Source organism: Oncorhynchus clarkii, chromosome 28 (assembly GCF_045791955.1).
Source record: "Oncorhynchus clarkii lewisi isolate Uvic-CL-2024 chromosome 28, UVic_Ocla_1.0, whole genome shotgun sequence".
Classification (NCBI taxonomy): Eukaryota; Metazoa; Chordata; class Actinopteri; order Salmoniformes; family Salmonidae; genus Oncorhynchus; species Oncorhynchus clarkii.
Genome location: NC_092174.1, coordinates 35,991,810 through 36,019,153, shown reverse-complemented (window position 1 = coordinate 36,019,153; position 27,344 = coordinate 35,991,810). Strand labels below are relative to the sequence as shown.

The window sequence follows — 27,344 nt, the reverse complement described above, 5'->3', positions numbered from 1 at the left end:
CCATTACAAAGACACAGAAACACCAGTACAAAGACAAAAACACCCTTACAAAGACACAGAAACACCATTACAAAGACACAGAAACACCATTACAAAGACACAGAAACACCATTACAAAGACAGAAACACCATCACAAAGACAGAAACACCATTACAAAGACACAGAAACACCATCACAAAGACACAGAAACACCATTACAAAGACACAGAATCACCATTACAAAGACACAGAAACACCATTACAAAGACACAGAAACACCATCACAAAGACACAGAAACACCATTACAAAGACACAGAAACACCATTACAGACACAGAAACACCATCACAAAGACAGAAACACCATCACAAAGACAGAAACACCATCACAAAGACAGAAACACCATCACAAAGACAGAAACACCATCACAAAGACAGAAACACCATCACAAAGACAGAAACACCATCACAAAGACACAGAAACACCATTACAAAGACACAGAAACACCATTACAAAGACACAGAAACACCATTACAAAGACGAAAACACAATTACAAAGACGAAAACACCATTACAATGACAGAAAACATCATTATAAAGACACAGAAACACCATTAAAAACACACAGAAACACCATTACAAAGACAGAAACACCATTACAAAGACACAGAAACACCATTAAAAACACACAGAAACACCATTACAAAGACAGAAACACCATTACAAACACACAGAAACACCATTACAAAGACACAGAAACACCATTACAAAGACAGAAACACCATTACAAAGACACAGAAACACCCTTACAAAGACACAGAAACACCATCACAAAGACAGAAACACCATTACAAAGACACAGAAACACCATTACAAAGACACAGAAACACCATTACAGACACAGAAACACAATTACAAAGACAAAAACACCATCACAAAGACAGAAACACCATTACAAAGACACAGAAACACCATTACAGACACAGAAACACCATCACAAAGACAGAAACACCATCACAAAGACAGAAACACCATTACAAAGACACAGAAACACCATTACAAAGACACAGAAAACACCATTACAATGACAGAAAACACCATTACAAAGACACAGAAACACCATTACAAACACAGAAACACCATTACCAACACAGAAACACCATTACCAACACAGAAACACCATTACAAAGACAAAAACATAATTACAAACACAGAAACACACTGATATATCCTTTAAAAGAGTGTAGAAACAAAGAAACACTGTTTGGAACAGAGATATGTTTTTTAAGATAGGTTCAGATATCACAAGACTGGTCAAATAAACATGGCTTGTTGAAGGTCTATGTAACTTAGAATGTCATTTTTATATAGTGAGTATACTTTTGTATTAGTCTATTTTATCTCCTCTTTCATGCATTTCAACTTCTCGTTAAATATAATCATGTGAACTGCAAGAAAATGCTACTTATACAATGGCCTATATACCGTGTCATGCAGATGGAATTAGAAGAATAATACAATTACCCAAAACACATGATATTTACAAACAAAGACATTACAACAATGACTTCCACATAAAACAGAATATAACACAATGACTTCCATTTATAAAACAGATTATAACACAATGACTTCCATTTAGAAAACAGATTATAACACAATGACTTCCATTTAGAAAACAGATTATAACACAATGACTTCCATTTATAAAACAGATTATAACACAATGACTTCCATTTATAAAACAGATTATAACATAATGACTTCCATTTATAAAACAGATTATAACACAATGACTTCCATTTATAAAACAGATTATAACATAATGACTTCCATTTATAAAACAGATTATAACACAATGACTTCCATTTATAAAACAGATTATAACACAATGACTTCCATTTATAAAACAGATTATAACACAATGACTTCCATTTAGAAAACAGATTATAACATAATGACTTCCATTTATAAAACAGATTATAACACAATGACTTCCATTTAGAAATGACACAAACACTTTTAAAAGTCTCTCAATATCCTTAACATATACATATATAAAATGAGAAATCATAAACAGTAAAGAAAATAGTTGTTTAGAAAGGTCAAAGTTGACATTACCCGGTACATGGATAGGTCAATCCTCAGGGAGTTGTGGAGCTGATCTAGGAGTTTCACAAACCTGTCCTTCTACCCACACGCACACGGGACACGCACACGGGACACGCACACGGGACACGCACACGGGACACGCACACACGACACACACACACACGGGACACACACACACGGGACACACACACACGGGACACACACACACGGGGGACACACACACGGGACACACACACGGGACACACGGGACACACACACACACGACACACCCACACACGGGACACGCACACGGGACACGCACACATGACACACACACACGGGACACACACACACACGGAACACACACACACGGGACACACACACACGGGACACACATACACGCACACACACACGACACACACACACACACACACACACACGACACACACACACACACACGACACACGACACGCACACACGGGACACGCACACACGGGACACGCACACACGGGACACGCACACACGGGACACGCACACACGGGACACGCACACACGGGACACGCACACACGGGACACGCACACACGGGACACGCACACACGGGACACGCACACGGGACACGCACACGGGACACGCACACGGGACACGCACACGGGACACACATACACGACACACACACACACGGGACAAACACACGGGACACACACACGGGACACACACACGGGACACACACACGGGACACGCACACACGACACACACACACGACACGCACACGGGACACGCACACGGGACACGCACACGGGACACGCACAAGGGACACGCACAAGGGACACGCACAAGGGACACGCACAAGGGACACGCACACACAACACACACACGGGACAAGATAAAACAGGGTTAAAAATGGAAACATACACGTGTTTAACAGGTGTTATTTCCGATCTAGCTAAATGCTTTATTTGTATTTGTTGAGAAATGGTATGTCAACGGGATCTAGCACGGGGAGTCTGATTGGGCAGTTGGGGATGTACATTTGGCCACTGTTTGAAAATAGGGCCAGAGACTGTATTAGGGCAGAGGGCCCTCAGGACAATGTTCCAGTTCCGAACTTCAATTATCTACACAGTTCAACATATCATCTCTAGGATGGTCTTTCTAATTGGTCCATATACTGTAGATAGAAAAGTCAAATAATACCTTCAATTAAAAGCTCAACTTAAAACATGAGGGGAATAAGCCAATTAACTCACTCCAAAGTTGGATGCGGCGAAGCGGTCTGATGCCGAGACGTTATTGGTGGACTGGGTGGTGTGGGCGTAGTAAGCATTGATGTTGGCCAGCAGGGTACTCATCACCGCGGGCACGCCCGGGCACATGTACTTAGACGACAGACAGGCAAAGTGGCTGTGGACACACACACAATACTATAATTACAGTATATTCATATTAACTAGGACTAATAGGTATGAACTAATGCTGACTGGTGTTTATGTTTGTTCATCAGCTACTGTTTTGTAAGTTTTCATTGTCATTTGTCTGTCCAGTGTAGTTTGTAAAGAGAAAGTGGGATACCTAGTCAGTTGTACAACTGAATGCCTTAAACTGATATGTGTCTTCTGCTTTTAACACAACTCCTCTGAATCAGAGAGGTGCAGGGAGCTGCCTTAATCGACATCCATGTCTTCAGTGCCCAGGGAACAGTGGGTTAACTGTCTTGTTCAGAGTGACAGATTTGTACCTTGTCAGCTCAGGGATTCAATCCAGCAACCTTTCAGTTACTGGCCCAATGCTCTAACCACCAAAATACCTGCCTACATATACATTGGGTGGGTCTAATCCTGAATGCTGATTGGTTAAAAGCGCATTCCAAGTTACCACCGACTAAATCTATGACGTTAAAATGCCTATTTACTCTGTTCCATCTGACTGGACAATCCATTGTCTCATCAGCCCAGCCAGGCAATCGTCTCAGGCCTAACAACCCCTGTGCCAATATATCCTCCAAACACCGGCTTCTCGGCCATTATCACTTAAATATACACTGAATATACAAAATATTAAGCTCTTTCCATGACATAGACTACCCAGGTGAATCCAGGTTAAAGTTATGATCACTTATTGATGTCACTTGTTAAATCTACTTCAAGGGACGTGGACAGGTTAAAGAAGGAATTTTAAGCCTTGAGACATGGATTGTGTGAGCCAAAGTGCCTTTGAACAGGGTATGGTAGTAGGGCCAGGTCCACCGGTTTGTGTCAAGAACTGCAACGCTGCTGGGTTTTTCACCCTCAACAGTTTCCCGTGTGTATCAAGGATGGTCCACCAACCAAAGGACATCCAGCACACTTAACACAACTGTGGGAAGCACTTTGGACACCTTGTAGAGTCCATTCCTCGACGAATTGAGGCTGTTCTGAGGGCAAGAGGGGATGCAAATCAAGGTGTTCCTAATGTTTGGTACACTCAGTGTAGTCTCAAGTGTATCACATTCTACATGGTGCTACATGTTATCATGAGCGGACACACTGGGTGATGGTAAATAATACTGGTTCAAGCCAGAGATATACATCAATAGATATGTCTCTGGTTGAAGCCTATGACCAAACTCTCTGTAGGTGTTCTGTATGGTGATGGTACTGACGTCATAGCCTGGTAGATGGACTCCACTCCATAACGCATGGCGAACTCATCCACGATCTCCTGGGGAGTCTCCTCGAAGTACACCTTCCACGCGTCGTCTCCTTTAGCATCAGGGATCTTCACCACACCACTGTTCTGCACCTCTGTAGTGTACTGGAACAGGTGCTACACACACAGAGGTTAAAGTTAAAGGTGTGTAGGGTTACAAATGGACGAAATATTACAGGACATTTTGGAAGTTTACCAGTAACCAAAATTCTGGTAGTTATCTTTCAAGTTTTTATTTTTTGTTTTATAAGATTACATCTAGTGGCCTTTTGCTGTAGGTCGGATTATCACAGGTGTCTGTAATTATCTCTGGCCCTAAAAATATATATATAAAATAATCAAATAAGATTATTTAAAAATAAAAAAATGTATGAGAAAGTTATAAAACATTATCCTAAATATAAACCATCAACTTAGTGAATACCACTGGTGTTTAATATGAGGGTTTCAGTTTAGTGAATACCACTGGTGTTTAATATGAGGGTTTCAGTTTAGTGAATACCACTGGTGTTTAATATGAGGGTTTCAGTTTAGTGAATACCACTGGTGTTTAATATGAGGGTTTCAGTTTAGTGAATACCACTGGTGTTTAATATGAGGGTTTCAGTTTAGTGAATACCACTGGTGTTTAATATGAGGGTTTCAGCTTAGTGAATACCACTGGTGTTTAATATGAGGGTTTCAGCTTAGTGAATACCACTGGTGTTTAATATGAGGGTTTCAGTTTAGTGAATACCACTGGTGTTTAATATGAGGGTTTCAGTTTAGTGAATACCACTGGTGTTTAATATGAGGGTTTCAGCTTAGTGAATACCACTGGTGTTTAATATGAGGGTTTCAGTTTAGTGAATACCACTGGTGTTTAATATGAGGGTTTCAGCTTAGTGAATACCACTGGTGTTTAATATGAGGGTTTCAGTTTAGTGAATACCACTGGTGTTTAATATGAGGGTTTCAGCTTAGTGAATACCACTGGTGTTTAATATGAGGGTTTCAGCTTAGTGAATACCACTGGTGTTTAATATGAGGGTTTCAGTTTAGTGAATACCACTGGTGTTTAATATGAGGGTTTCAGTTTAGTGAATACCACTGGTGATTAAAGTAACTGTCCAGTGTTTCCAGATTTCTATGAAACATGACCTGTAATAAATTACAATAGTGAAATAGTTTTGGTAATTAAGTATGTTAAAAAGCAGCTTTTTGAATGTTGTGGCGCACCCCAAACACAGAATGGTGACCCCAACCACAGAATGGTGACCCCAAACACAGAATGGTGACCCCAAACACAGAATGGTGACCCCAACCATAGTATGGTGACCCCAACCACAGAATGGTGACCCCAACCACAGAATGGTGACCCCAACCACAGAATGGTGACCCCAACCACAGAATGGTGACCCCAACCACAGAATGGTGACCCCAACCACAGAATGGTGACCCCAACCACAGAATGGTGACCCCAACCACAGTATGTTGTGTCGCACCCCAACCACAGAATGTTGTGGCGCACCCCAACCACAGAATGTTGTGGCGCACCCCAACCACAGAATGTTGTGGCGCACCCCAACCACAGAATGTTGTGGCGCACCCCAACCACAGAATGTTGTGGACGTACACTAACCACAGAATGTTGTGGCGCACCCCAACCACAGAATGTTGTGGCGCACCCCAACCACAGAATGTTGTGGACGTACACTAACCACAGAATGTTGTGGACGTACACTAACCACAGAATGGTGACCCCAACCACAGAATGGTGACCCCAACCACAGTATGTTGTGGCGCACCCCAACCACAGAATGGTGACCCCAACCACAGAATGGTGACCCCAACCACAGTATGTTGTGTCGCACCCCAACCACAGAATGTTGTGGCGCACCCCAACCACAGAATGTTGTGGATGTACACCAACCACAGAATGTTGTGGACGTACATCAACCACAGAATGTTGTGGGCGTACACAAACTACAGAATGTTGTGGATGTACACCAACCACAGAATGTTGTGGACGTACATCAACCACATAATGTTGTGGACGTACACCAACCACAGAATGTTGTGGGCGTACACCGGATGAAGGACACCATGACAGAATGAAGGACACCGTGATGGAACAAAGGACACCATGACAGAATGAAGGACACCGTGACAGAACGAAGGACACCATGACAGAATGAAACACACGTAACTGAACAAAACCCACCATGACAGAATGAAGGGCACCGTGATGGAACGAAGGACACCATGACAGAATGAAGGACACCGTGACAGAACGAAACCCACCATGACAGAATGAAACACCGTGACAGAACGAAGGACACCATGACAGAATGAAGTGCACCATAACTGAACGAAACCCACCATGACAGAATGAAGGACACCGTAACTGAACGAAACCCACCATGACAGAATGAAAGACACCGTAACAGAACGAAGGACACTGTGACAGAATCAAGGACACCGTAACAGTTTCTCTTGGGTTTATTTCAAATCTGACCACATGCCCACAGCTGGCAGGACCTAATTAATCATCAATTCGGAATGCAGCTTAACCCGACCAGATCGTAATGCCCATGGTCAATTTAGTCTAACATTGGATATCCCTATGGGGCTAGTTAGGGACCATCAATAAATTACACAATGTACATGGGACAATATTTTACAATGTCAATAGGTTCAACTTTTTAAAAACCTCAAATCAGCTATAAATTGTAGAAATTCATATACAAATATTGAAAGCAACTAAACAACTAAAAGATGTGCAACATGAAAATTTTGTCCAATTTACATTGTGTAATTTATTGACTAATTTATTAACTAGCCACAGAGATAGGCGATCCAAAGTCAAACCAATTTTGCCAAAGTCGCACACCAGCCGGCTGAAGCTAATTGACAAAAGAAGTTGCCTAGCACTAGCTAGCCTAGGCGACTTCAAGACACAAGACCTGGTTAGACCGTTTCAAGTTATCTAGAAGGGTGATTGACTGTAATGGTGTACTGTTTTTGCAGAGCAAAAATACAAACGCTTTCCACATGTGAACACACACACAAGAGACACCCACATGAAACCACACCCCCAAGACGTCTCTCGTTTGGCTTCAGTCATGGCCGCTGCATTTCGTAACGAGCAATATGAAAAAGAAGGACAAATTAGGAAGTCCAGCCCCCAAAAAATATTCATGCGAGTAGACTGCTGATTGGCCAGCTCAGCCAATGAGCCAACATTACATCAGGTTCTTTCAGGAAATAGCAAGCATTTTTTTAAACAAACTGTTTGAGATACAAGTTCGAGGTGGGATTTTTTACGTGCTTTTTCTGCAATTTATGTTATGGCCATGAGTTAACAGAATAATAACTTTTAAAAGTTAGATTTTGACTGGACAGTTAGTTTAATATGAATGTTTCAGCAGGAAATATCCTTTATATTTTTACACACTTATTTATTTTAATATGTCTTTGTTGTAAATGGTTTTGGCCAGACTGGTGGCAGCTGAGTTAATTTTTCATTAATTAAGCTATTTTCTCTTGAACCAGATGGTCTTTCCATTAGGACAATATGGACACAGATATACCCCCCAAAAATATATGAAGAAAATAAATCTACTATATATTACCAAAGTTACCATAGATTACCTTTTAATTACAGAAATGACTGAAGATTCCTGTAACTCTGGTAAATTACCGGTAACTTTGCAACCCTGTGTGTGTGTGTGTGTGTGTGTGTGTGTGTATGTGTGTGTATGTGTGTGTGTGTGTGAGAAAGTATGTGAATGTGAATGTGTGTGTGTGTGTGTGTGTGTGTGTGTGTGTGTGTGTGTGAGAAAGTATGTGAATGTGAGTGTGTGTGTGTGTGTGTGTGTGTGTGTGTGTGTGTGTGTGTGTGTGTGTGTGTGTGTGTGTGTGTGTGTGTGAAGGTGTACTTAGTATGTGAAACGAGGTATGGTCTGGTCAGTCTTACCTCATGTAGACAGGTGTACTGGACATGGTAGGGAGCCACAGTCTCCTCTCCTTTGATCTCTACACTGATGTGCATCCGGATGGCTCCAGACACAGCTGACTTGTCTGTTCTCTTGTCTGTCAGAGAATTACAACACACTCACATCAACATGTCTGTTATCTTGTCTGTCAGAGAACTACAACACACTCACATCAACATGTCTGTTATCTTGTCTGTCAGAGAACTACAACACACTCACATCAACATGTCTGTTATCTTGTCTGTCAGAGAACTACAACACACTCACATCAACATGTCTGTTATCTTGTCTGTCAGAGAACTACAACACACTCACATCAACATGTCTGTTATCTTGTCTGTCAGAGAACTACAACACACTCACATCAACATGTCTGTTATCTTGTCTGTCAGAGAACTACAACACACTCACATCAACATGTCTGTTATCTTGTCTGTCAGAGAACTACAACACACTCACATCAACATGTCTGTTATCTTGTCTGTCAGAGAACTACAACACACTCACATCAACATGTCTGTTATCTTGTCTGTCAGAGAATTACAACACACTCACTTGTCTTCCTTCCTGTTCACCTCCTTTCCCACAACTCCCCCCTTCTCATCACTCACCCAGGTTGTACCAGACGTCCATCTCTCCGCTGAGTGTGCGGACCTCGATGATGGTCTGACCCAGGAAGTCATCTGACTCCCGTTTGAACTTCTGCTTCACCCTGGACTTGATGTCATCGTCCTCATCCCACACGCGTACCTTAATACGGTCCGACGAGTTGTGGCATTCACTATGAGATGAAGAAATGATGTCAGATGTAACCGGGCCCTCAACATTGTCAAAGACTGCAGCCACCCATGTCATAGACTGTTCCCTCTGCTACCATACGGCAAGGGGTACCGATGCACCAAGTCTGGAACCAGCAGGACCCTGAACAGCCATAAGGCTGCTAAATGGTTAATGAAATAGTTAACCAAATAGCTACCTGGACTGTCTGTATTGACCCCTTTTGTACCAACTCTTTTGACTCATCACATACGCTGCTGCTACTGCTTATTATCTATCCTGCTGCCTAGTCACTATAACCCTCCATATATGCACACATCTACCTCAATGACCTCGTACCTCTGCACATTGACTCGGTACTAGGTACTTATCGTTAATCATTGTCTATGTATTCGTAGTGTTATTATGTTTCTATTATTTATGTTTCTCTCTGCGTTGTTGGGAAGGGGACATAAGTAAGAATGTCACTGTTAGTCTACACCTGTTTTTATGAAGCGTGTGACAAATACAATTTAATTTAATGATTTGAACCACACATCCCCACCCACGCACGCAGACAGACAGAAACACACACTCGCTATGCTCACAAGTGGAAGTTCTCCTCCCAGACAGGGTTGAGGTTGCCGTAGATAGTCTTGGTCCTCTTCTTGGTCTTGCCCACCTGAACTGTGACATAGGGGTCACTGGAACCAGTCTTGTCCTTGGCCTGGAGGCCCTGAGCACACTGCACTGAGAGAGGCACACAGTCACACCATTAGACCTTGGGCATACGTCACACAGAGAGTATTAACTAAATGGTTGTTTCAGCCTCCGTACTTGAATACACATAAAATCACTTCGTATAAGAGCATCTGCTAAAGTACTCAAATACAAAACATGTAAAATATAATTTCTACTCCAGTTGGCAAAGGTGAGTCTACTGATGTGAAGTTCCTACTGCAAGACAGTAACTAACACCCCCTCCAATTTGAACCTTTATCCAAACCCCTACTAAACCTAATCTCAATCTTAATCCTGTCAGGATTTGGCCAGGATTGTTCAGGTTTTGGTCACTAGATGCCCCCATTGTGCTTTTTGACCCTTTTGTTTTCCCCTTGCTCTAGTTATTAGTTGCACCTGTGCCTCATTTCCCTTGAAAGTATTTAAACCCTTAGTGTTCCTCAGTTCTTTGCTCTGTGTTTGTATGTTAGCACCCAGCCATGCTGTGAACTTTTGTTTCTCTAGTTGTAGTTTCTTGAGATACTCTGGTTTTGTTTTTGTTTATTTTTGATTATTCTTTTGAGGTTTGTTTTTTCCCTGCTGTTCTTACCACTTTGTGGATTTTCCTTGTGTCTTGGAGGATATACATTTTTTCTCTTGGAACTACTTTTGATGTTGTGGATTTATATTTTTGCCTGAAGATCTTTTCCTTTTTTCTTTATTAAATCACCGTCTCTAGTACTGCTGTGTCTGCCTCATCTTCTGTGTCTGCCTCATCTTCTGTGTCTGCCTCATCTTCTGTGTCTGCCTCATCTGCTGTGTCTGCCTCATCTTCTGTGTCTGCCTCATCTGCTGTGTCTGCCTCATCTTCTGTGTCTGCCTCATCTTCTGTGTCTGCCTCATCTTCTGTGTCTGCCTCATCTTCTGTGTCTGCCTCATCTGCTGTGTCTGCCTCATCTGCTGTGTCTGCCTCATCTTCTGTGTCTGCCTCATCTGCTGTGTCTGCCTCATCTGCTGTGTCTGCCTCATCTGCTGTGTCTGCCTCATCTGCTGTGTCTGCCTCATCTGCTGTGTCTGCCTCATCTTCTGTGTCTGCCTCATCTGCTGTGTCTGCCTCATCTGCTGTGTCTGCCTCATCTGCTGTGTCTGCCTCATCTTCTGTGTCTGCCTCATCTGCTGTGTCTGCCTCATCTGCTGTGTCTGCCTCATCTGCTGTGTCTGCCTCATCTGCTGTGTCTGCCTCATCTGCTGTGTCTGCCTCATCTGCTGTGTCTGCCTCATCTGCTGTGTCTGCCTCATCTGCTGTGTCTGCCTCATCTGCTGTGTCTGCCTCATCTGCTGTGTCTGCCTCATCTGCTGTGTCTGCCTCATCTTCTGTGTCTGCCTCATCTGCTGTGTCTGCCTCATCTGCTGTGTCTGCCTCATCTTCTGTGTCTGCCTCATCTGCTGTGTCTGCCTCATCTGCTGTGTCTGCCTCATCTGCTGTGTCTGCCTCATCTGCTGTGTCTGCCTCATCTTCTGTGTCTGCCTCATCTGCTGTGTCTGCCTCATCTTCTGTGTCTGCCTCATCTTCTGTGTCTGCCTCATCTGCTGTGTCTGCCTCATCTTCTGTGTCTGCCTCATCTGCTGTGTCTGCCTCATCTTCTGTGTCTGCCTCATCTGCTGTGTCTGCCTCATCTTCTGTGTCTGCCTCATCTTCTGTGTCTGCCTCATCTTCTGTGTCTGCCTCATCTTCTGGGTTCTGCCGACTATTAGTGGCTCAGTTTACTAAGTGACTGTTTCTCACACCGGAGACCCGAGTTCATAACCGGGTCCCGACAAATCCCAATCCTAGTCCTATTTTTACCAGTCATGCTGATCATGGCCGACCACTTGGACGTCCCATCGAGCACGCTCTGTTTGATCTGCTTCATCTGCGTGGCGTGCGTCGCCTTGACGACGGTAAACACTTCCTGGATGAGCTCGAAGATTTCCGGTTTGTTCCTCTCTCTGATCTTCATTCTGTCCTTTAGAACCATGATGATGTTCTGGGTTCTGTCCTCTGCCCCGTGCTTAGAACTCTTCTCCGCTGCCCCTGGAAATGAGAGCGGTGGGTGAAGAGGGAGTGAGGATAGGAAAAGAACAGAGAGAGGAAGAAAGGAGTGTACTCAGAGAGAAGGGGAGAGAGAGAAGGAGAGAGAGGAAGAAAGGAGTGTACTCAGAGAGAAGGGGAGAGAGAGAAGGAGAGAGAGGAAGAAAGGAGTGTACTCAGAGAGAAGGAGAGAGAGAAGGAGAGATAGGGAGAAGGAGAGCGAGAGAGAGAGAGAGAGGGTATACAGTAAATATAGAATAGGAGAGAGAGGGAGGGAAGAGGCAGTGAGGATCAATTGGGTAAACCTTCAAATGAAAGGCTCCTAAGAAATACTTGGGAATGGGTGACAGGAGATACAGACTGTAAATCAGTGGAGGGTTAGGCTAAAAGCCCATCTTGGGGAATGTGAATTAGAGGAAGTAAAAGGGTGAAGAGAAGTCCAGGAGTGAGAGAGGAGAGATGCAGGGGGATGACAGCACATTACTCAGGGGGATGACAGCACATTACTCAGGGGGATGACAGCACATTGCTCAGGGGGATGACAGCACATTACTCAGGGGGATGACAGCACATTACTCAGGGGGATGACAGCACACTACTCAGGGGGATGACAGCACACTACTCAGGGGGATGACAGCACACTACTCAGGGGGAAGACAGCACATTACTCAGGGGGAAGACAGCACATTACTCAGGGGGAAGACAGCACATTACTCAGGGGGAAGACAGCACATTACTCAGGGGGATGACAGCACATTACTCAGGGGGATGACAGCACATTACTCAGGGGGATGACAGAACATTACTCAGGGGGATGACAGAACATTACTCAGGGGGATGACAGCACACTACTCAGGGGGATGACAGCACACTACTCAGGGGGATGACAGCACACTACTCGGGGGGATGACAGCACACTACTCGGGGGGATGACAGCACACTACTCGGGGGGATGACAGCACACTACTCGGGGATGACAGCACATTACTCAGGGGGATGACAGCACATTACTCAGGGGGATGACAGCACACTACTCAGGGGGATGACAGCACACTACTCAGGGGGATGACAGCACACTACTCAGGGGGATGACAGCACACTACTCAGGGGGATGACAGCACACTACTCAGGGGGATGACAGCACACTACTCAGGGGGATGACAGCACACTACTCAGGGGGATGACAGCACACTACTCAGGGGGATGACAGCACACTACTCAGGGGGATGACAGCACACTACTCAGGGGGATGACAGCACACTACTCAGGGGGATGACAGCACACTACTCAGGGGGATGACAGCACACTACTCAGGGGGATGACAGCACACTACTCAGGGGGATGAGAGCACATTACTCAGGGGGATGACAGCACATTACTCAGGGGGATGACAGCACATTACTCAGGGGGATGACAGCACATTACTCAGGGGGATGACAGCACATTACTCAGGGGGATGACAGCACATTACTCAGGGGGATGACAGCACATTACTCAGGGGGATGACAGCACATTACTCAGGGGGATGACAGCACATTACTCAGGGGGATGACAGCACATTACTCAGGAGATACATTGGAAAGGAAGAGGGTGAAGAACGAGAGGTATGAGAGTAATGGGATGTCAATCGAAAAAGGTCAGTGTTAGACGTGTGCATGTGTTTGTGTATATGTGTTTGTGTATGACGATACTCATTAGTATCGTGGCCAGGAAACAAAGCAGGAAGTGGATTTAACTTGTTTAGGAAAACAGCCTTAATGTTGAAACAAACATCATTATGATGTCATCCAGAGTCATGTCTTTATTTTCCTAGCTATAGCACACAATATTTACATACAGCAGCTTTTTAAAGGACCTTCTTCGTGTTTTCATTTTTGCCATGGTAATAAAAATATTGCGACACTGGTATTGTCACAGTCCTAGTGTGTGTGTGTGTGTGTGTGTGTGTGTGTGTGAGAGAGAGTGTGTTAGTCTGCGTCTGTGTGTGTTCCTTACTCTGCAGGCAGTCGGCATTTAGCAGGTCCTGACACTTGTCGTGACATTTGACCCCACACTCGGAGCACCTCATGCCCTGGCGGGCGATGCCCCACAGCAGCCCCTCACACTCATAGCAGTAGGTGGGAGTGGTGGCCGTCCACACCTCAAAGTTATGGGGCGTGGTGCAGGAGATGGGGTAGATCAGAGCCTGTAGGGTCTTCTTATAAACGTGACTTTTCTACAGAATGAGAGGAGGGGGAGGAAGGGGAGAGAGAGAGAGTGGCAGAGAGAGAGAGAGGCATAGAGAGAGAGAGAGAGATAGATAGATAGATAGATAGATAGGACAGACAGAGAGGGAGGGAGAGAGGGAGCATGAGAGAGTTAGAGGGAGGAGTGTGGTATTAATTATACATGCATACTGCCTGACAAAAGCAGCTAGCTGATAAAAACCTCAGCTGTTTAATAAATCAATTGCATCTCAGCAATAAAATGTGGTCGGATAGATCTCTTCTAAGTGTTATGCTCCTCCAGTGGAAATGACCCCTTAGGATAATACTAATGAAGTTGACTGAAATTAGAATTGAACTGAATGGATATTTATAGCTGTGCTGAGACAGGCGGTGGTCAAAGGTCAGAGGTCATGTGACCCACCAGGTCCTCATTGCCGAGGGTGCTGCATGCCATCGCTGTGGTGATCCCAGCCTTCCGAGCGTTCTGAGAGGCCATAGACTGAAGAGAGAGGGAGAAAGGGAGAGAGAGAGAGAGAGAGAGCAAAGAGAGAGAGAAAGAGATAAAGAAAGAAAGAGTAAGAGAAAAAGAGAGAAATAGAGAGAGACAAAGAGAGACAAAGAGAGAGATAAAGAGAGAGATAGAGAGAGAGAGACAAAAGGAGAGAGAGAGAGAGAGAGAGAGAGAGAGAGAGAGAGAGAGAGAGAGAGAGAGAGAGAGAGAGAGAGAGAGAGAGAGAAGAAAGAGAGAGCAAGAGAGTGTTAGAGAGAGAGAGACATGAATTTGAGCCTTGATAATTAAAGTATGGGTATTACAAGAGAGTTTAAGTGTTTTGGTGCTACACCAGCAGACTGGTCCCAGTACTCACCATGGCCTGTAACTGCACGATGGGAGGAGAGAGACAAGGGGAGGGGAAAGGGAACATATATGTAAATAAACAAGCCCCATATCAGAATTTCTAATAGAATATTGATTTATACTCGTCTCATAAATGTTAATATAAGATACAGAAGAAACTGAAAGGGGGGCAGAGGATGTGTTTGTAAAAAAGCGTGTGTGAGTAAAAAAAATGTAAACTATTTTAAACTATTCAGTTTTCTTCTTGAATTTTACCCCTTTTTCTCCCCAATTTTGTGGTATCCAATTGTTAGTAGCTACTATCTTGTCCCTTACGGGCTCGGGAGAGACGAAGGTTGAAAGTCATGCCAAACCGCACTGCTTCTTAAATCAGCGCACATCCAACCCGGAAGCCAGCCACACCAATGTGTCGGAGGAAACACCGTGCACCTGGCAACCTTGGTTAGCGCGCATTACGCCCGGCCCACCACAGAAGTCGCTGGTGCACAAGGATTTCCCTACCGGCCAAACCCGGACGACGCTGTGCCAAGCCCTCCCTAACCCGGAGTGCAATTGTGCGTCGCCGGTTACGACAGAGCCTGGGCGAGAACCCAGAGTCTCTGGTGGCACAGCTGGCGCTGCAGTACAGCGCCCTTAACCACTGCGCCACCCAGGAGGCCTTGATTCAGTTTTCTGTGTGTGTGTGTGAGTCTATTTTGTGTGTGTGTGTCTATTTTGTAAGTATGTGAGTCAGTTTTGTGTGTGTGTGAGTCAGTTTTGTGTGTGTGTGTGTGAGTCTGTTTTGTGTGTGTGTGTCTATTTTGTGTGTGTGTCTATTTTGTGTGTATGTGAGTCAGTTGTGTGTGAGTCAGTTTTGTGTGTGTGTGTGAGTCAGTTGTGTGTGTGTGTGTGTGTGTGAGTGTTTTGTGTGTGTGTGTCTATTTTGTGTGTATGTGAGTCAGTTTTGTGTGTGTGTGTGAGTCAGTTTTGTGTGTGTGTGAGTCTTTTTGTGTGTGTGTGGTGTCTATTTTGTGTGTGTGTGACTGTTTTGTGTGTGTATGTCTATTTTGAATGTGTGTGTGTGTGTGTGTATGTGTGTGTGTCTGTTTAGTGTGTGTGTCTGTTTTGTGTGTGTGTAACTCTTTGTGTGTGTGTCTATTTTGTGTGTGTGTTTGAGAAGAAACTGGAAGGGGGGCAGAGGGTGTGTATGTAAAAAAGTGTGTGTCTATTTTGAATGTGTGTGTGTGTGTGTCTGTGTGTGAGTCATTTGTGTGTGTGTGTGTGTGTGTGTGTCTATTTTGTGCATGTGTGTGTGTCTATTTTGTGTGTGTGTGTGTGAGTCAGTTTTGTGTGTGTCTATTTTGTGTGTGTGTGTGTGTGTGTGAGTCAGTTTTGTGTGTGTGTGTCTATTTTGTGTATGTGTGAGTGTTTTGTGTGTGCGTGTGTCTATTTTGTGTGTGTGTGTCCATTTTGTATGTGTGTGTGTCTGTTTAGTGTGTGTGTCTGTTTTGTGTGTGTGTAACTCTTTGTGTGTGTGTCTATTTTGTGTGTGTGTTTGAGAAGAAACTGGAAGGGGGGCAGAGGGTGTGTATGTAAAAAAGTGTGTGTCTATTTTGAATGTGTGTGTGTGTGTGTCTGTGTGTGAGTCATTTGTGTGTGTGTGTGTGTGTGTGTGTCTATTTTGTGCATGTGTGTGTGTCTATTTTGTGTGTGTGTGTGTGAGTCAGTTTTGTGTGTGTCTATTTTGTGTGTGTGTGTGTGTGTGTGAGTCAGTTTTGTGTGTGTGTGTCTATTTTGTGTATGTGTGAGTGTTTTGTGTGTGCGTGTGTCTATTTTGTGTGTGTGTGTCCATTTTGTATGTGTGTGTGTGTAGAGTCTGTTCTGTGTGTGTATATTTTGTTTGTGTGATAATGTTCTCTAACATGATCTACTGTGACCTCAAACAGCTCTTAGGTTTTAATGTATTCTGCTCTCTCCCCCAATTTCCATACGGCTGTCTTATTCGCTGTCTGTCAGCAATTCACCTACATGACTCAGGCAGAGGGTGCCACAGTGAGAGCCATAGCTATAGACTTCCTGTCACAACATCCACTGGAGAATGGTAATCCCTCATTTTGTGTGTGTGTGTGTGTGTGTGTGTGTGTGTGGGTGTGTGTGTGGGTGGTCTCTTACCAGGTCTTTGACCAGGCAGGGGCCTTTCTTCTTGCGCAGATCAGGCATGCTGTCGATGCTGTACAAAACCTCTCCCACCCTGAGCAGGTAAAATCATCATACTGTTACACACACCTGAGACAACTCAGATACTGTATTTCAGAAATACATATATATATATATATATACACATACATATACATATATACAGTATATACTCATAACTATATACGCTGCTACTAGGAAGTTTAGACACTTTTGTTGAAGTGAACTGATGGCTGTTTACTTTGTAAATCTGGATAATCTAGTAACTGTCCTCTCCGTGTCTATTCTAGAGGGTGGTCACTTCCTGGCCACTGAAATATATATCCCAGGTGACCAGAGAGACCCAAGGACTCATTGGCAGTTTCATTACACATTTCTATGTATGAAATCCTCCACCTGAATGAATGGGCAACCAGATGTGTATTTGGCTTACTGGCAGTACAGTTAATGGGCTGGTTACTCTGTATGCAGTAACGGTCACACTAATATAAGGTCTGCCTCATTTACAAATGAGACAGTCCACTCAGGGCACCCAGCCAACCGGTCAATACTCACTGGACTGGGGCCAGCGCAGGAAACACTATCTGAGACAGGCTTTCTTTTAAGAAGAAAATCTGAACATTTACACTTTACAGTTGAACATATTTACAGTAGTGGCAATCATTGATTTAATGATTATTGTAATACTATTATATTTAGAACAGCGTGTACTATAAATATGCCAATACTAATCTCATTGTGTTAACTTTACTGAGTAAAGGGGTAGAGTTAGTGGATGTGACTGATAACTCACCCTCCTTTACCAAACCACAAAGAATTGGATGTCTCTCCTCGTGCCTGGAGAGAGAGGGGGAAGAGAGACAGAGAAGATGGGGAGGAGGAGAGAGAGAAGAGTACAGTTACTCTTTTGAAAGCATCAGAGCATCCTGGGCATTGTGACGAAAAGATGTCTAAAATACGTCTTTTTTCAGACAATGAAATTAGGTTGATTTTTGATTTTGAATGAAAGTTGAAAAGGCGTCATTTATAGACGTCTATGTTTGGGCCAAATCAAGGCTGGTCCAGACTGGACAAAATCTGAACCAAACATAAATGCCTTTGATTGGTTCAAATTTGATCCGGACTGGACCAAAAACCAACGTCCATGGACACGGGCTGAAACTCCTGGACAGCAGTTTTGAGTAGTCCTGATTGTCCATTTTATATTGCTTATTAGTACATTTTGTATTTGTTTGGGCACCATTTAGGTTAGGCTATTTGATCAGAGAAACCTGCATGATGTAAAAGGGTTCCATCTCATTACATTGTCATACATTGCATCTCCGTCCTGTAGGCTAAATAAAAGGCTCTTTCTACTATATCCTATATCTGCTACATGATTTATGTTAGATCATTTGTTTAACTGAACGTTGGTGGAGCGCTGCAGTGACGCGTCTCTCCAACAGGACACTGGAGAGGCGTGCTGGGAATGGACAAGTGAAATATTTTGCATCCCTGGCTTTGACAAAGTGGACACTGCTCATCACAGGGTGGCATCAGCGCTCACTTAAAAAGCCCATATGCCACTTGGTTGAGAGAAATGCTCATTGTTTTTGGGCAGAATTATGTGAGGTTTTATGTGTTGTTGGAGGTGCGTCTTGGTCAGTTTAGCTTAGAAAATGCTACCTTCATCAATCTGCTGCCAAAAACTGCCGCTTAATCCTGCCTAATGAGTGGGCCGGCATTGAGGAGCATGTCAGGAGTGCACTAGAGTGCAGCATTCAGCTGGAAAATTAGATTTTTTTCTTCCTTGTGGGGGAGGATGTCCCGAGCCCTCTAACAGGGATATCCAGACCTTTTCCACCACTGATGACTACCTCAGACCTCAGAGAATGCTCTTAAAACTGCACAGACCCAATTCTCTCTCTACCTCTATTTTTATCTCTCTCTTTCTCTTCACTCTTTCCTTCCTTCTCTTGTTCCCACCTCCCTCCCTCCCTCTCATTCCTTCTCTAAGTCATAGAGCTAAATTAGACCTAGTAAACTGTGAAATCACTTCTACAGAGACCTTGAGGAGGACCTTCTACTGAAGAAACCGCTCAGAATTGGGACACCCGGTAAGTGAACTCTCAGGCCAATGACATTAATTGACCAAAGAGAAAAAGAAAACCAGCCATTCTTTGTCCCTCAAGCCCTGGAACTGAGCAGCTCTGCCATAGACCTATAAGGGCATATTAAGTCTATGATTCAAAGAAAAACACATTCTTCAAGGATCAATGGGTAAACATGTATATAATTCATTCAAAAGTCCCAAAGTAGACGTACCATTCCCAAACAGCGGCTTTAACTGAACACACCTTTGCAGCATAGGCAGCATGTGAGTTTGGGGAAGCTAATTTTCACCATAAAAAAAGCATTCCAGGCATCATGGCATTTACAGACTTATGAAAGATAGCCTACTAATCCTAATGTGATTAGTAGATTGGATTGTCATAATTAGGCTAATAATATAACTTAATCACTGTTCGCAAAACAGACGGTTCCATGCATGGCTGAGCGTGCAGTGGTGTAGAGGAGACTATATCAGATACACTTCTCCTTTCTTTGCACAGGAAAAATGTAGCCTTTTATAAACACATTTCATGCATTTCTTCTACACTTTCTAAGACTGGAACATTAGCATCATCATTTTATATACACCAAACATTACAGGGTAGCCTACTCTGCTGAGACTGACAAACAGATCCATAAAAACCATGTTGTAGGATCCATATAATCGGCCCTCGAGAAGGGGAGACACCTTGTCAACCAACAAAAACGTTCAAGTGGCTCTGACCCAACAATGATAAAGAGTGAATGTGCACACTCACCAGGGATATGGCCGATGCTAATAAGATAGGCTATACTGTTTAAAATATATATATATATTTTACCTTTATTTAACTAGGCAAGTCAGTTAAGAACAAATTCTTATTTTCAATGACAGCCTAGGAACAGTGGGTTAACTGCCTGTTCAGGGGCAGAATGACAGATTTGTACCTTGTCAGCTAAGAGATTTGATCTTGCAGCCTTTCGGTTACTAGTCCAATGCTCTAACCACTAGGCTACGCTGCTGCCCCGTTTGCTTAATTAAGTTAAGAATTTTTACAACAAAAAATACAGATTAGAGTCTTTTCTTTGTCATCTCTTTACAGCAATAGCCATTTGCTTTCCGAACTGTTTTCCTGTGATTGTATTTTGTAATATTGCCATATGCTCAACAATCATCTATTTGGTATTTGCTGCACGCGACTGTAAGCAATGCTATTTAAAACAAGAAGCTAATGATCATCTTTGGCCAAACCATGCTTTCTGGTGACGTAGCCTATTTTGAATGATTTATTTGTTTCTGTATAATTTAGGCTATTTAATTTAGCCTGCTTTAGCCTTATGGATGACAGTCAGAGAGCGAGAGAGAGACAGAGAGAGAGAGGGAGAGAGACAGAGAGAGAGAGACACACAGAGAGAGAGAGAGACAGAGAGAGAGCGAGAGAGAGAAAGACACAGAGAGAGAGAGAGAGAGAGAGAGAAAGACACAGAGAGAGAGGCACAGAGAGAGAGAGAGAGAGGCACACACACACAGAGAGAGAGACACACACAGAGACACAGAGAAAGAGACAAACAGAGAGAGAGAGACAGCGAGAGAGAGAGACAGCGAGAGAGAGAGACAGCGAGAGAGAGAGACAGCGAGAGAGAGAGACAGCGAGAGAGAGAGAGACACAGAGAGAGAGAGACAGCGAGAGAGAGAGAGACACAGAGAGAGAGAGACACGGAGAGAGAGAGAGAGACACGGAGAGAGAGAGACACGGAGAGAGAGAGAGAGAGAGAGACACGGAGAGAGAGAGAGACACGGAGAGAGAGAGAGAGAGACACGGAGAGAGAGAGAGAGAGAGACACGGAGAGAGAGAGAGAGAGAGACACGGAGAGAGAGAGAGAGAGACACGGAGAGAGAGAGACACGGAGAGAGAGAGACACGGAGAGAGAGAGAGACACGGAGAGAGAGAGAGACACGGAGAGAGAGAGAGACACGGAGAGAGAGAGAGACACGGAGAGAGAGACACGGAGAGAGAGAGACACGGAGAGAGAGAGAGAGTTATTACTCATTTAACCTTGGGATTCTGCCTCCCACATCATGACTCTGTTTGTTTGGTTTTATCTAAGGCCAGCTTGAATCTGCACAGGCAGAATGATCATAAACCCATGAAGAACTACTGAAAGCAAAACCAAAATCATACTGCGTCAGAATATGAAGAGGTATAAACAAGTATGTTATGGATTGATTTCGCAGGCAACACTGCAAATATATTGATGGACAAGTTTATTTCTAATTTCACCTGACTGTAGTTAAGTTCTACGGGCTTTGCTGAGAGATTGTTACAGTTCTAAAATCATAATAATGAATGTGCAGAGTATCCATGAAATTCTAACAAGGAAACACTGGATAAGATTATGCAACGTAGTTGTTGACAAGTGAAATGGAAAAGGTCAAATTAAAGGGAAAATGAATGTGAGCACTGCAGGACATTACTGAAACATCATTGGCCAACAGGTCATCCATTATCTTGAACAACCAATCACTTTGTACCCACCTGTCAATCTGCTCCAATCATGGCCGACCAGAGTGCATGTGAGTATCGCTATGACAATGACATGAAACTGGAAAGAAAACGAAGTAGTGGGACAAAAAAACAAAAAAACAAAAGGGGTGATAAGGGAAATCAACAAAATACCAAAACATAAACACAGTGACAAACACCAACATAAACATCAAAGAAAGTGATTATTCATTCTATACAAAAATAATGATTAGCAAAATGATACGTGAAGAAATGTGAGCAAACTAATAAACAAATCAATCAAGCCAAGGTAAACATTCAAATCAATTATTTTAGCAGTTCTGTATGACTGAAAGACAGAGTTGAGTGAGTTATTTTCCATACCAAGGGAAAATGTGCACCAACATCTATATAAAATGTATCTCCAGATCATTTAAAATATGAATTGTTTACTGTGTAAGACACATTAGGTCTGCACTGCTGTATCTAAATGCACACCGGGAACCCATTCACCCGGCTTTGGCAGTAAATAATGCATATCACATTCATTTTTCAAAGCTCTGCAAAAAGTACTTCAGAGACTTTTAGAATGTGTCTACTATTGTCCCTCTCTTCCTCCCTTCATCTGGATAAAGCACTAAGGATGGGACTGGGGTGCAGGCTGGATCTGGAAACAAGGCTGGTTAGGTATGCTACATGGGGTCGGGATGACTATAAGATGGGGGTAGGGCTGGGGTATAGGGCAAGAGGATGGGGTAGGGGGCTGAGGATAGGGCAAGAGGATGGGGTAGGGGGCTGGGGATAGGGCAAGAGGATGGGGTATAGGGCTGGGGATAGGGCAAGAAGATGGGGTATAGGGCAAGAAGATGGGGGTAGGGCTGGGGTATAGGGCAAGAATATGGGGTATAGGACTGGGGATAGGGCAAGAGGATGGGGTATAGGGCTGGGGATTGGACAAGAAGATGGGGTATAGGGCAAGAGGATGGGGTATAGGGCTGGGGATAGGGCAAGAAGATGGGGTATAGGGCTGGGGATAAGGCAAGAAGATGGGGTACAGGGCTGGAGATAGGGCAAGAAGATGGGGTATAGGGCTGGGGATAGGGCAAGAAGATGGGGTATAGGGCTGGGGATAGGGCAAGAAGATGGGGTATAGGACTGGGGATAGGGCAAGAAGATGGGGTATAGGGCTGGGGATAGGGCAAGAAGATGGGGTATAGGGCTGGGGATAGGGCAAGAAGATGGGGTATAGGGCTGGGGATAAGGCAAGAAGATGGGGTATAGGGCTGGGGATAGGGCAAGAAGATGGGGTAGGGGCTGGGGATAAGGCAAGAAGATGGGGTATAGGGCTGGGGATTGGACAAGAAGATGGGGTATAGGGCAAGAGGATGGGGTATAGGGCTGGGGATAGGGCAAGAAGATGGGGTATAGGGCTGGGGATAGGGCAATAATATGGGGTATAGGACTGGGGATAGGGCAAGAAGATGGGGTATAGGGCAAGAAGATGGGGGTAGGGCTGGGGTATAGGGCAAGAATATGGGGTATAGGACTGGGGATAGGGCAAGAAGATGGGGTATAGGACTGGGGATAGGGCAAGAAGATGGGGTATAGGGCAAGAATATGGGGTATAGGACTGGGGATAGGGCAAGAAGATGGGGGTAGGGCTGGGGATAGGGCAAGAAGATGGGGTATAGGGCTGGGGATAGGGCAAAAGGATGGGGTATAGGGCTGGGGATAGGGCAAGAGGATGGGGTATAGGGCTGGGGATAAGACAAGAAGATGGGGTATAGGGCTGGGGATAGGACAAGAATATGGGGTATAGGACTGGGGATAGGGCAAGAAGATAGGGGATAAGGCAAGAGGATGGGGTATAGGGCTGGGGATAGGGCAAGAGGATGGGGTACAGGGCTGGGGATAGGGCAAGAAGATGGGGTATAGGACTGGGGATAGGGCAAGAAGATGGGGTATAGGGCAAGAATATGGGGTATAGGACTGGGGATAGGGCAAGAAGATGGGGTATAGGGCAAGAAGATGGGGGTAGGGCTGGGGTATAGGGCAAGAAGATGGGGTATAGGACTGGGGATAGGGCAAGAAGATGGGGTATAGGGCAAGAATATGGGGTATAGGACTGGGGATAGGGCAAGAAGATGGGGTATAGGGCTGGGGATAGGGCAAGAGGATGGGGTATAGGGCTGGGGATAGGGCAAGAAGATGGGGTATAGGACTGGGGATAGGGCAAGAAGATGGGGTATAGGGCTGGGGATAGGCCAAGAAGATGGGGTATAGGGCAAGAAGATGGGGGTAGGGCTGGGGTATAGGGCAAGAAGATGGGGGATAGGGAAAGAAGATGGGGTATAGGGCAAGAATATTGGGTATAGGACTGGGGATAGGGCAAGAAGATAGGGGATAGGGCAAGAGGATGGGGTATAGGGCTGGGGATAGGGCAAGAGGATGGGGTACAGGGCTGGGGGTAGGGCAAGAGGATGGGGTATAGGGCTGGGGTGAGGGCAAGAGGATGGGGTATATGACTGGGGATAGGGCAAGAAGATGGGGTATAGTGGGGTATAGTGCAAGAAGATGGGGGTAGGACTGGGGTATAGGGCAGCAGTATGGGACTGAGACAGTAGTATGGGACTGGGACAGTTGTATGGGACTGGGACAGTAGTGTGGGACTGGGAGAGTTGTATGGGACTGGGACAGTTGTGTGGGACTGGGACAGTTGTGTGGGACTGGGACAGTTGTATGGGACTGGGACAGTTGTATGGGACTGGGACAGTAGTGTGGGACCGGGACAGTTATATGGGACTGGGACAGTAGTGTGGGACTGGGACAGTTGTATGGGACTGGGACAGTTGTATGGGACCGGGACAGTTGTATGGGACCGGGACAGTTGTATGGGACTGGGACAGTTGTATGGGACCGGGACAGTTGTATAGGACTGGGGAATAAGGTGTGAGTGGGAGATCTTACCTCCCGAAGCTGCTGTTGGACCCTGTTGATGATTCGTAGCCAGTTATCTCTAGCACGCAGCGACGGGTCCACCGGCTCCTTGGGCTCCTCATCTACAGGACCACTACAGGGACAAGAACAGGACTGAGAACAACTCCATGTCTGGGTCCCAAATGGCCCTCTCCCTGGTCAAAAGTAGTGCACTATATAGGGAATAGGGGGTCATTTCAGATGCATATTCATGTTCTTTTTCACAGTCCACCCAATATGGTGGCCCAATAAAACAAATGCCCCTGTTTCTCTGAAAGGCTAAAAGATTAGAGATTTGGGAGGGGGGGTTTACCTCTCAGGGGTGGGCTCAACCTCCTCTATGGGGGTAGGGGGGCGGCTCTCATCAAACCTCAGCTCCTCGTCTTCCATGGAGGGTTCCTCCTCTATGGGGGTGGGGATCCTAACCTCGGGTGGAAGGGGTTCGTTTTCCTCTAGAAGGTGTTGGTCCTCCGGCAGGGGGGGTTTGGAATCGGGGCCCTCTGATTGGGGAGTTGTTTGGGCAGGGGGCTGGGCCTGAGAGGGGGGGGCAGTGGAGGGGGTCGGCTGGGAGGGAGGGCCAGTGGTTGTGGACTGGGTGCCCTGAGGGGAAGGGGCCCCGGTGGCAGGGTGAGACGGGGGAATGGAGGAGGCAGACTGGGGCTGGGGTTGTGAGCCTGGGGGGTGAGCCTGGGGTTGTGGGCCTGGGGGGTGAGGCTGGGCAGGTTGGGCAGTGGGGAGTCCAGAAGACAGAAAAGATGAGGCCAGGCCTGTTACTGCTGCTGAGAAGGGCTTTGCCATGGAGAAGAATGACTGGGCTGGTGCTGGGCCGGGGACTGGCTGGGGCTGAGACTGTGGTTGAGGGGCCTGGGTGGGTGGCTGACCCAGGGGCTGTCCTCCTGGAGCCATGGCCGGAGGGTGGGCTTGATTTGGGGCTTGGCTGGGCGGCTGGACGGGTGGCGCCTGATGTTGATGCAGAGAAGGCTGTTTTTCCAGGGGGGGTCTAGAAGCACCGGGGACGTCGAGTGTGGGGGGTGCCGTGCTGGTGGGGGTGGGGGTGTAGGGGACCTCCATATCCTCACTGAGGGTGCCGTCCAGAGGGTAATCCTCATCGTCATAAATCTCGCCCTCCTCTCCTTCATATGTCCCCTCTTCCTCATACAGGCCCCCGTCATCCTCCTCATAGAGGGCCCCCTCCTCACCCCCGTCCTTACTGTAGCCCCCCTCATCGCTGTACCCCCCCTGGGTCTCGTCAGGGTCCCAGTCGGGAGAGCCCTTGCTGTAGGTGACAGAGGAGTGACAGGAGTGGTAAGAGTCGTTCTCATCGTAAGGATCCCTCTCTCTGTACTCCGGGCCGTACTCCTCCTCACTCAGCTGGCTGCTGCAGCGACTCAACTCTGCCGACGACGCATAGCTCCCCGTAGGGCTGGAGAGGAGGGGAGGGAGGAGAAAGAGAAGAGAGGGCAAAAGAAGAGTGGAAGAGTGAGAGACAGGGAAGAGAGAAGTAAAAGGAGGGAGGAAGTAGAGACAGGACGAGAGAAAGGTGGAGGAGAGAGGAAGTAGAGACATGATGAGAGAAAGGTAGAGGAGGGAGGAAGTAGAGACATGATGAGAGAAAGGTAGAGGAGGGAGGAAGTAGAGACATGATGAGAGAAAGGTAGAGGAGGGAGGAAGTAGAGACAGGGCGAGAGAAAGGTGGAGGAGGGAGGAAGTAGAGACAGGGCGAGAGAAAGGTGGAGGAGGGAGGAAGTAGAGACAGGGCGAGAGAAAGGTTTAGGAGGGAGGAGGTAGAGACAGGGCGAGAGAAAGGTGGAGGAGGGAGGAAGTAGAGACAGGGCGAGAGAAAGGTGGAGGAGGGAGGAAGTAGAGACAGGACGAGAGAAAGGTGGAGGAGGGAGGAAGTAGAGACAGGACGAGAGAAAGGTGGAGGAGGGAGGAAGTAGAGACCGGGCGAGAGAAAGGTGGAGGAGGGAGGAAGTAGAGACCGGACGTGAGAAAGGTGGAGGAGGGAGGAAGTAGAGACCGGACGAGAGAAAGGTGGAGGAGGGAGGAAGTAGAGACAGGATGAGAGAAAGGTGGAGGAGGGAGGAAGTAGAGACAGGACGAGAGAAAGGTGGAGGAGGGAGGAAGTAGAGACAGGATGAGAGAAAGGTGGAGGAGGGAGGAAGTAGAGACAGGACGAGAGAAAGGTGGAGGAGGGAGGAAGTGGGAAATGAGGAAGGAAAGGAAGAGTAAGAAATAGTCATTACCATGGAGGGACAGACAGACATACAGACAC

General features: G+C 45.7%; 1 protein-coding gene across 1 annotated transcript in view; it reads right to left on the bottom strand.

Annotated features, from left to right (window-relative positions):
- LOC139386772 (protein unc-13 homolog A-like) overlaps window positions 1-27,344 on the bottom strand; it is a 115,701-nt gene that overhangs the window by 28,589 nt on the left and 59,768 nt on the right. Inside the window, exons 11-23 of the mRNA XM_071132583.1 lie at window positions 25,383-26,492; window positions 25,061-25,163; window positions 18,313-18,356; window positions 17,496-17,574; window positions 14,910-14,987; window positions 14,277-14,496; window positions 12,057-12,284; window positions 10,099-10,240; window positions 9,346-9,515; window positions 8,716-8,831; window positions 4,711-4,874; window positions 3,320-3,473; window positions 2,102-2,170 (exon numbers count right to left, since the gene is read on the bottom strand). Coding sequence (XP_070988684.1) covers window positions 2,102-2,170; window positions 3,320-3,473; window positions 4,711-4,874; window positions 8,716-8,831; window positions 9,346-9,515; window positions 10,099-10,240; window positions 12,057-12,284; window positions 14,277-14,496; window positions 14,910-14,987; window positions 17,496-17,574; window positions 18,313-18,356; window positions 25,061-25,163; window positions 25,383-26,492 — 2,677 coding nt within the window. The remainder of the gene's footprint in view (window positions 1-2,101; window positions 2,171-3,319; window positions 3,474-4,710; window positions 4,875-8,715; window positions 8,832-9,345; window positions 9,516-10,098; window positions 10,241-12,056; window positions 12,285-14,276; window positions 14,497-14,909; window positions 14,988-17,495; window positions 17,575-18,312; window positions 18,357-25,060; window positions 25,164-25,382; window positions 26,493-27,344) is intronic.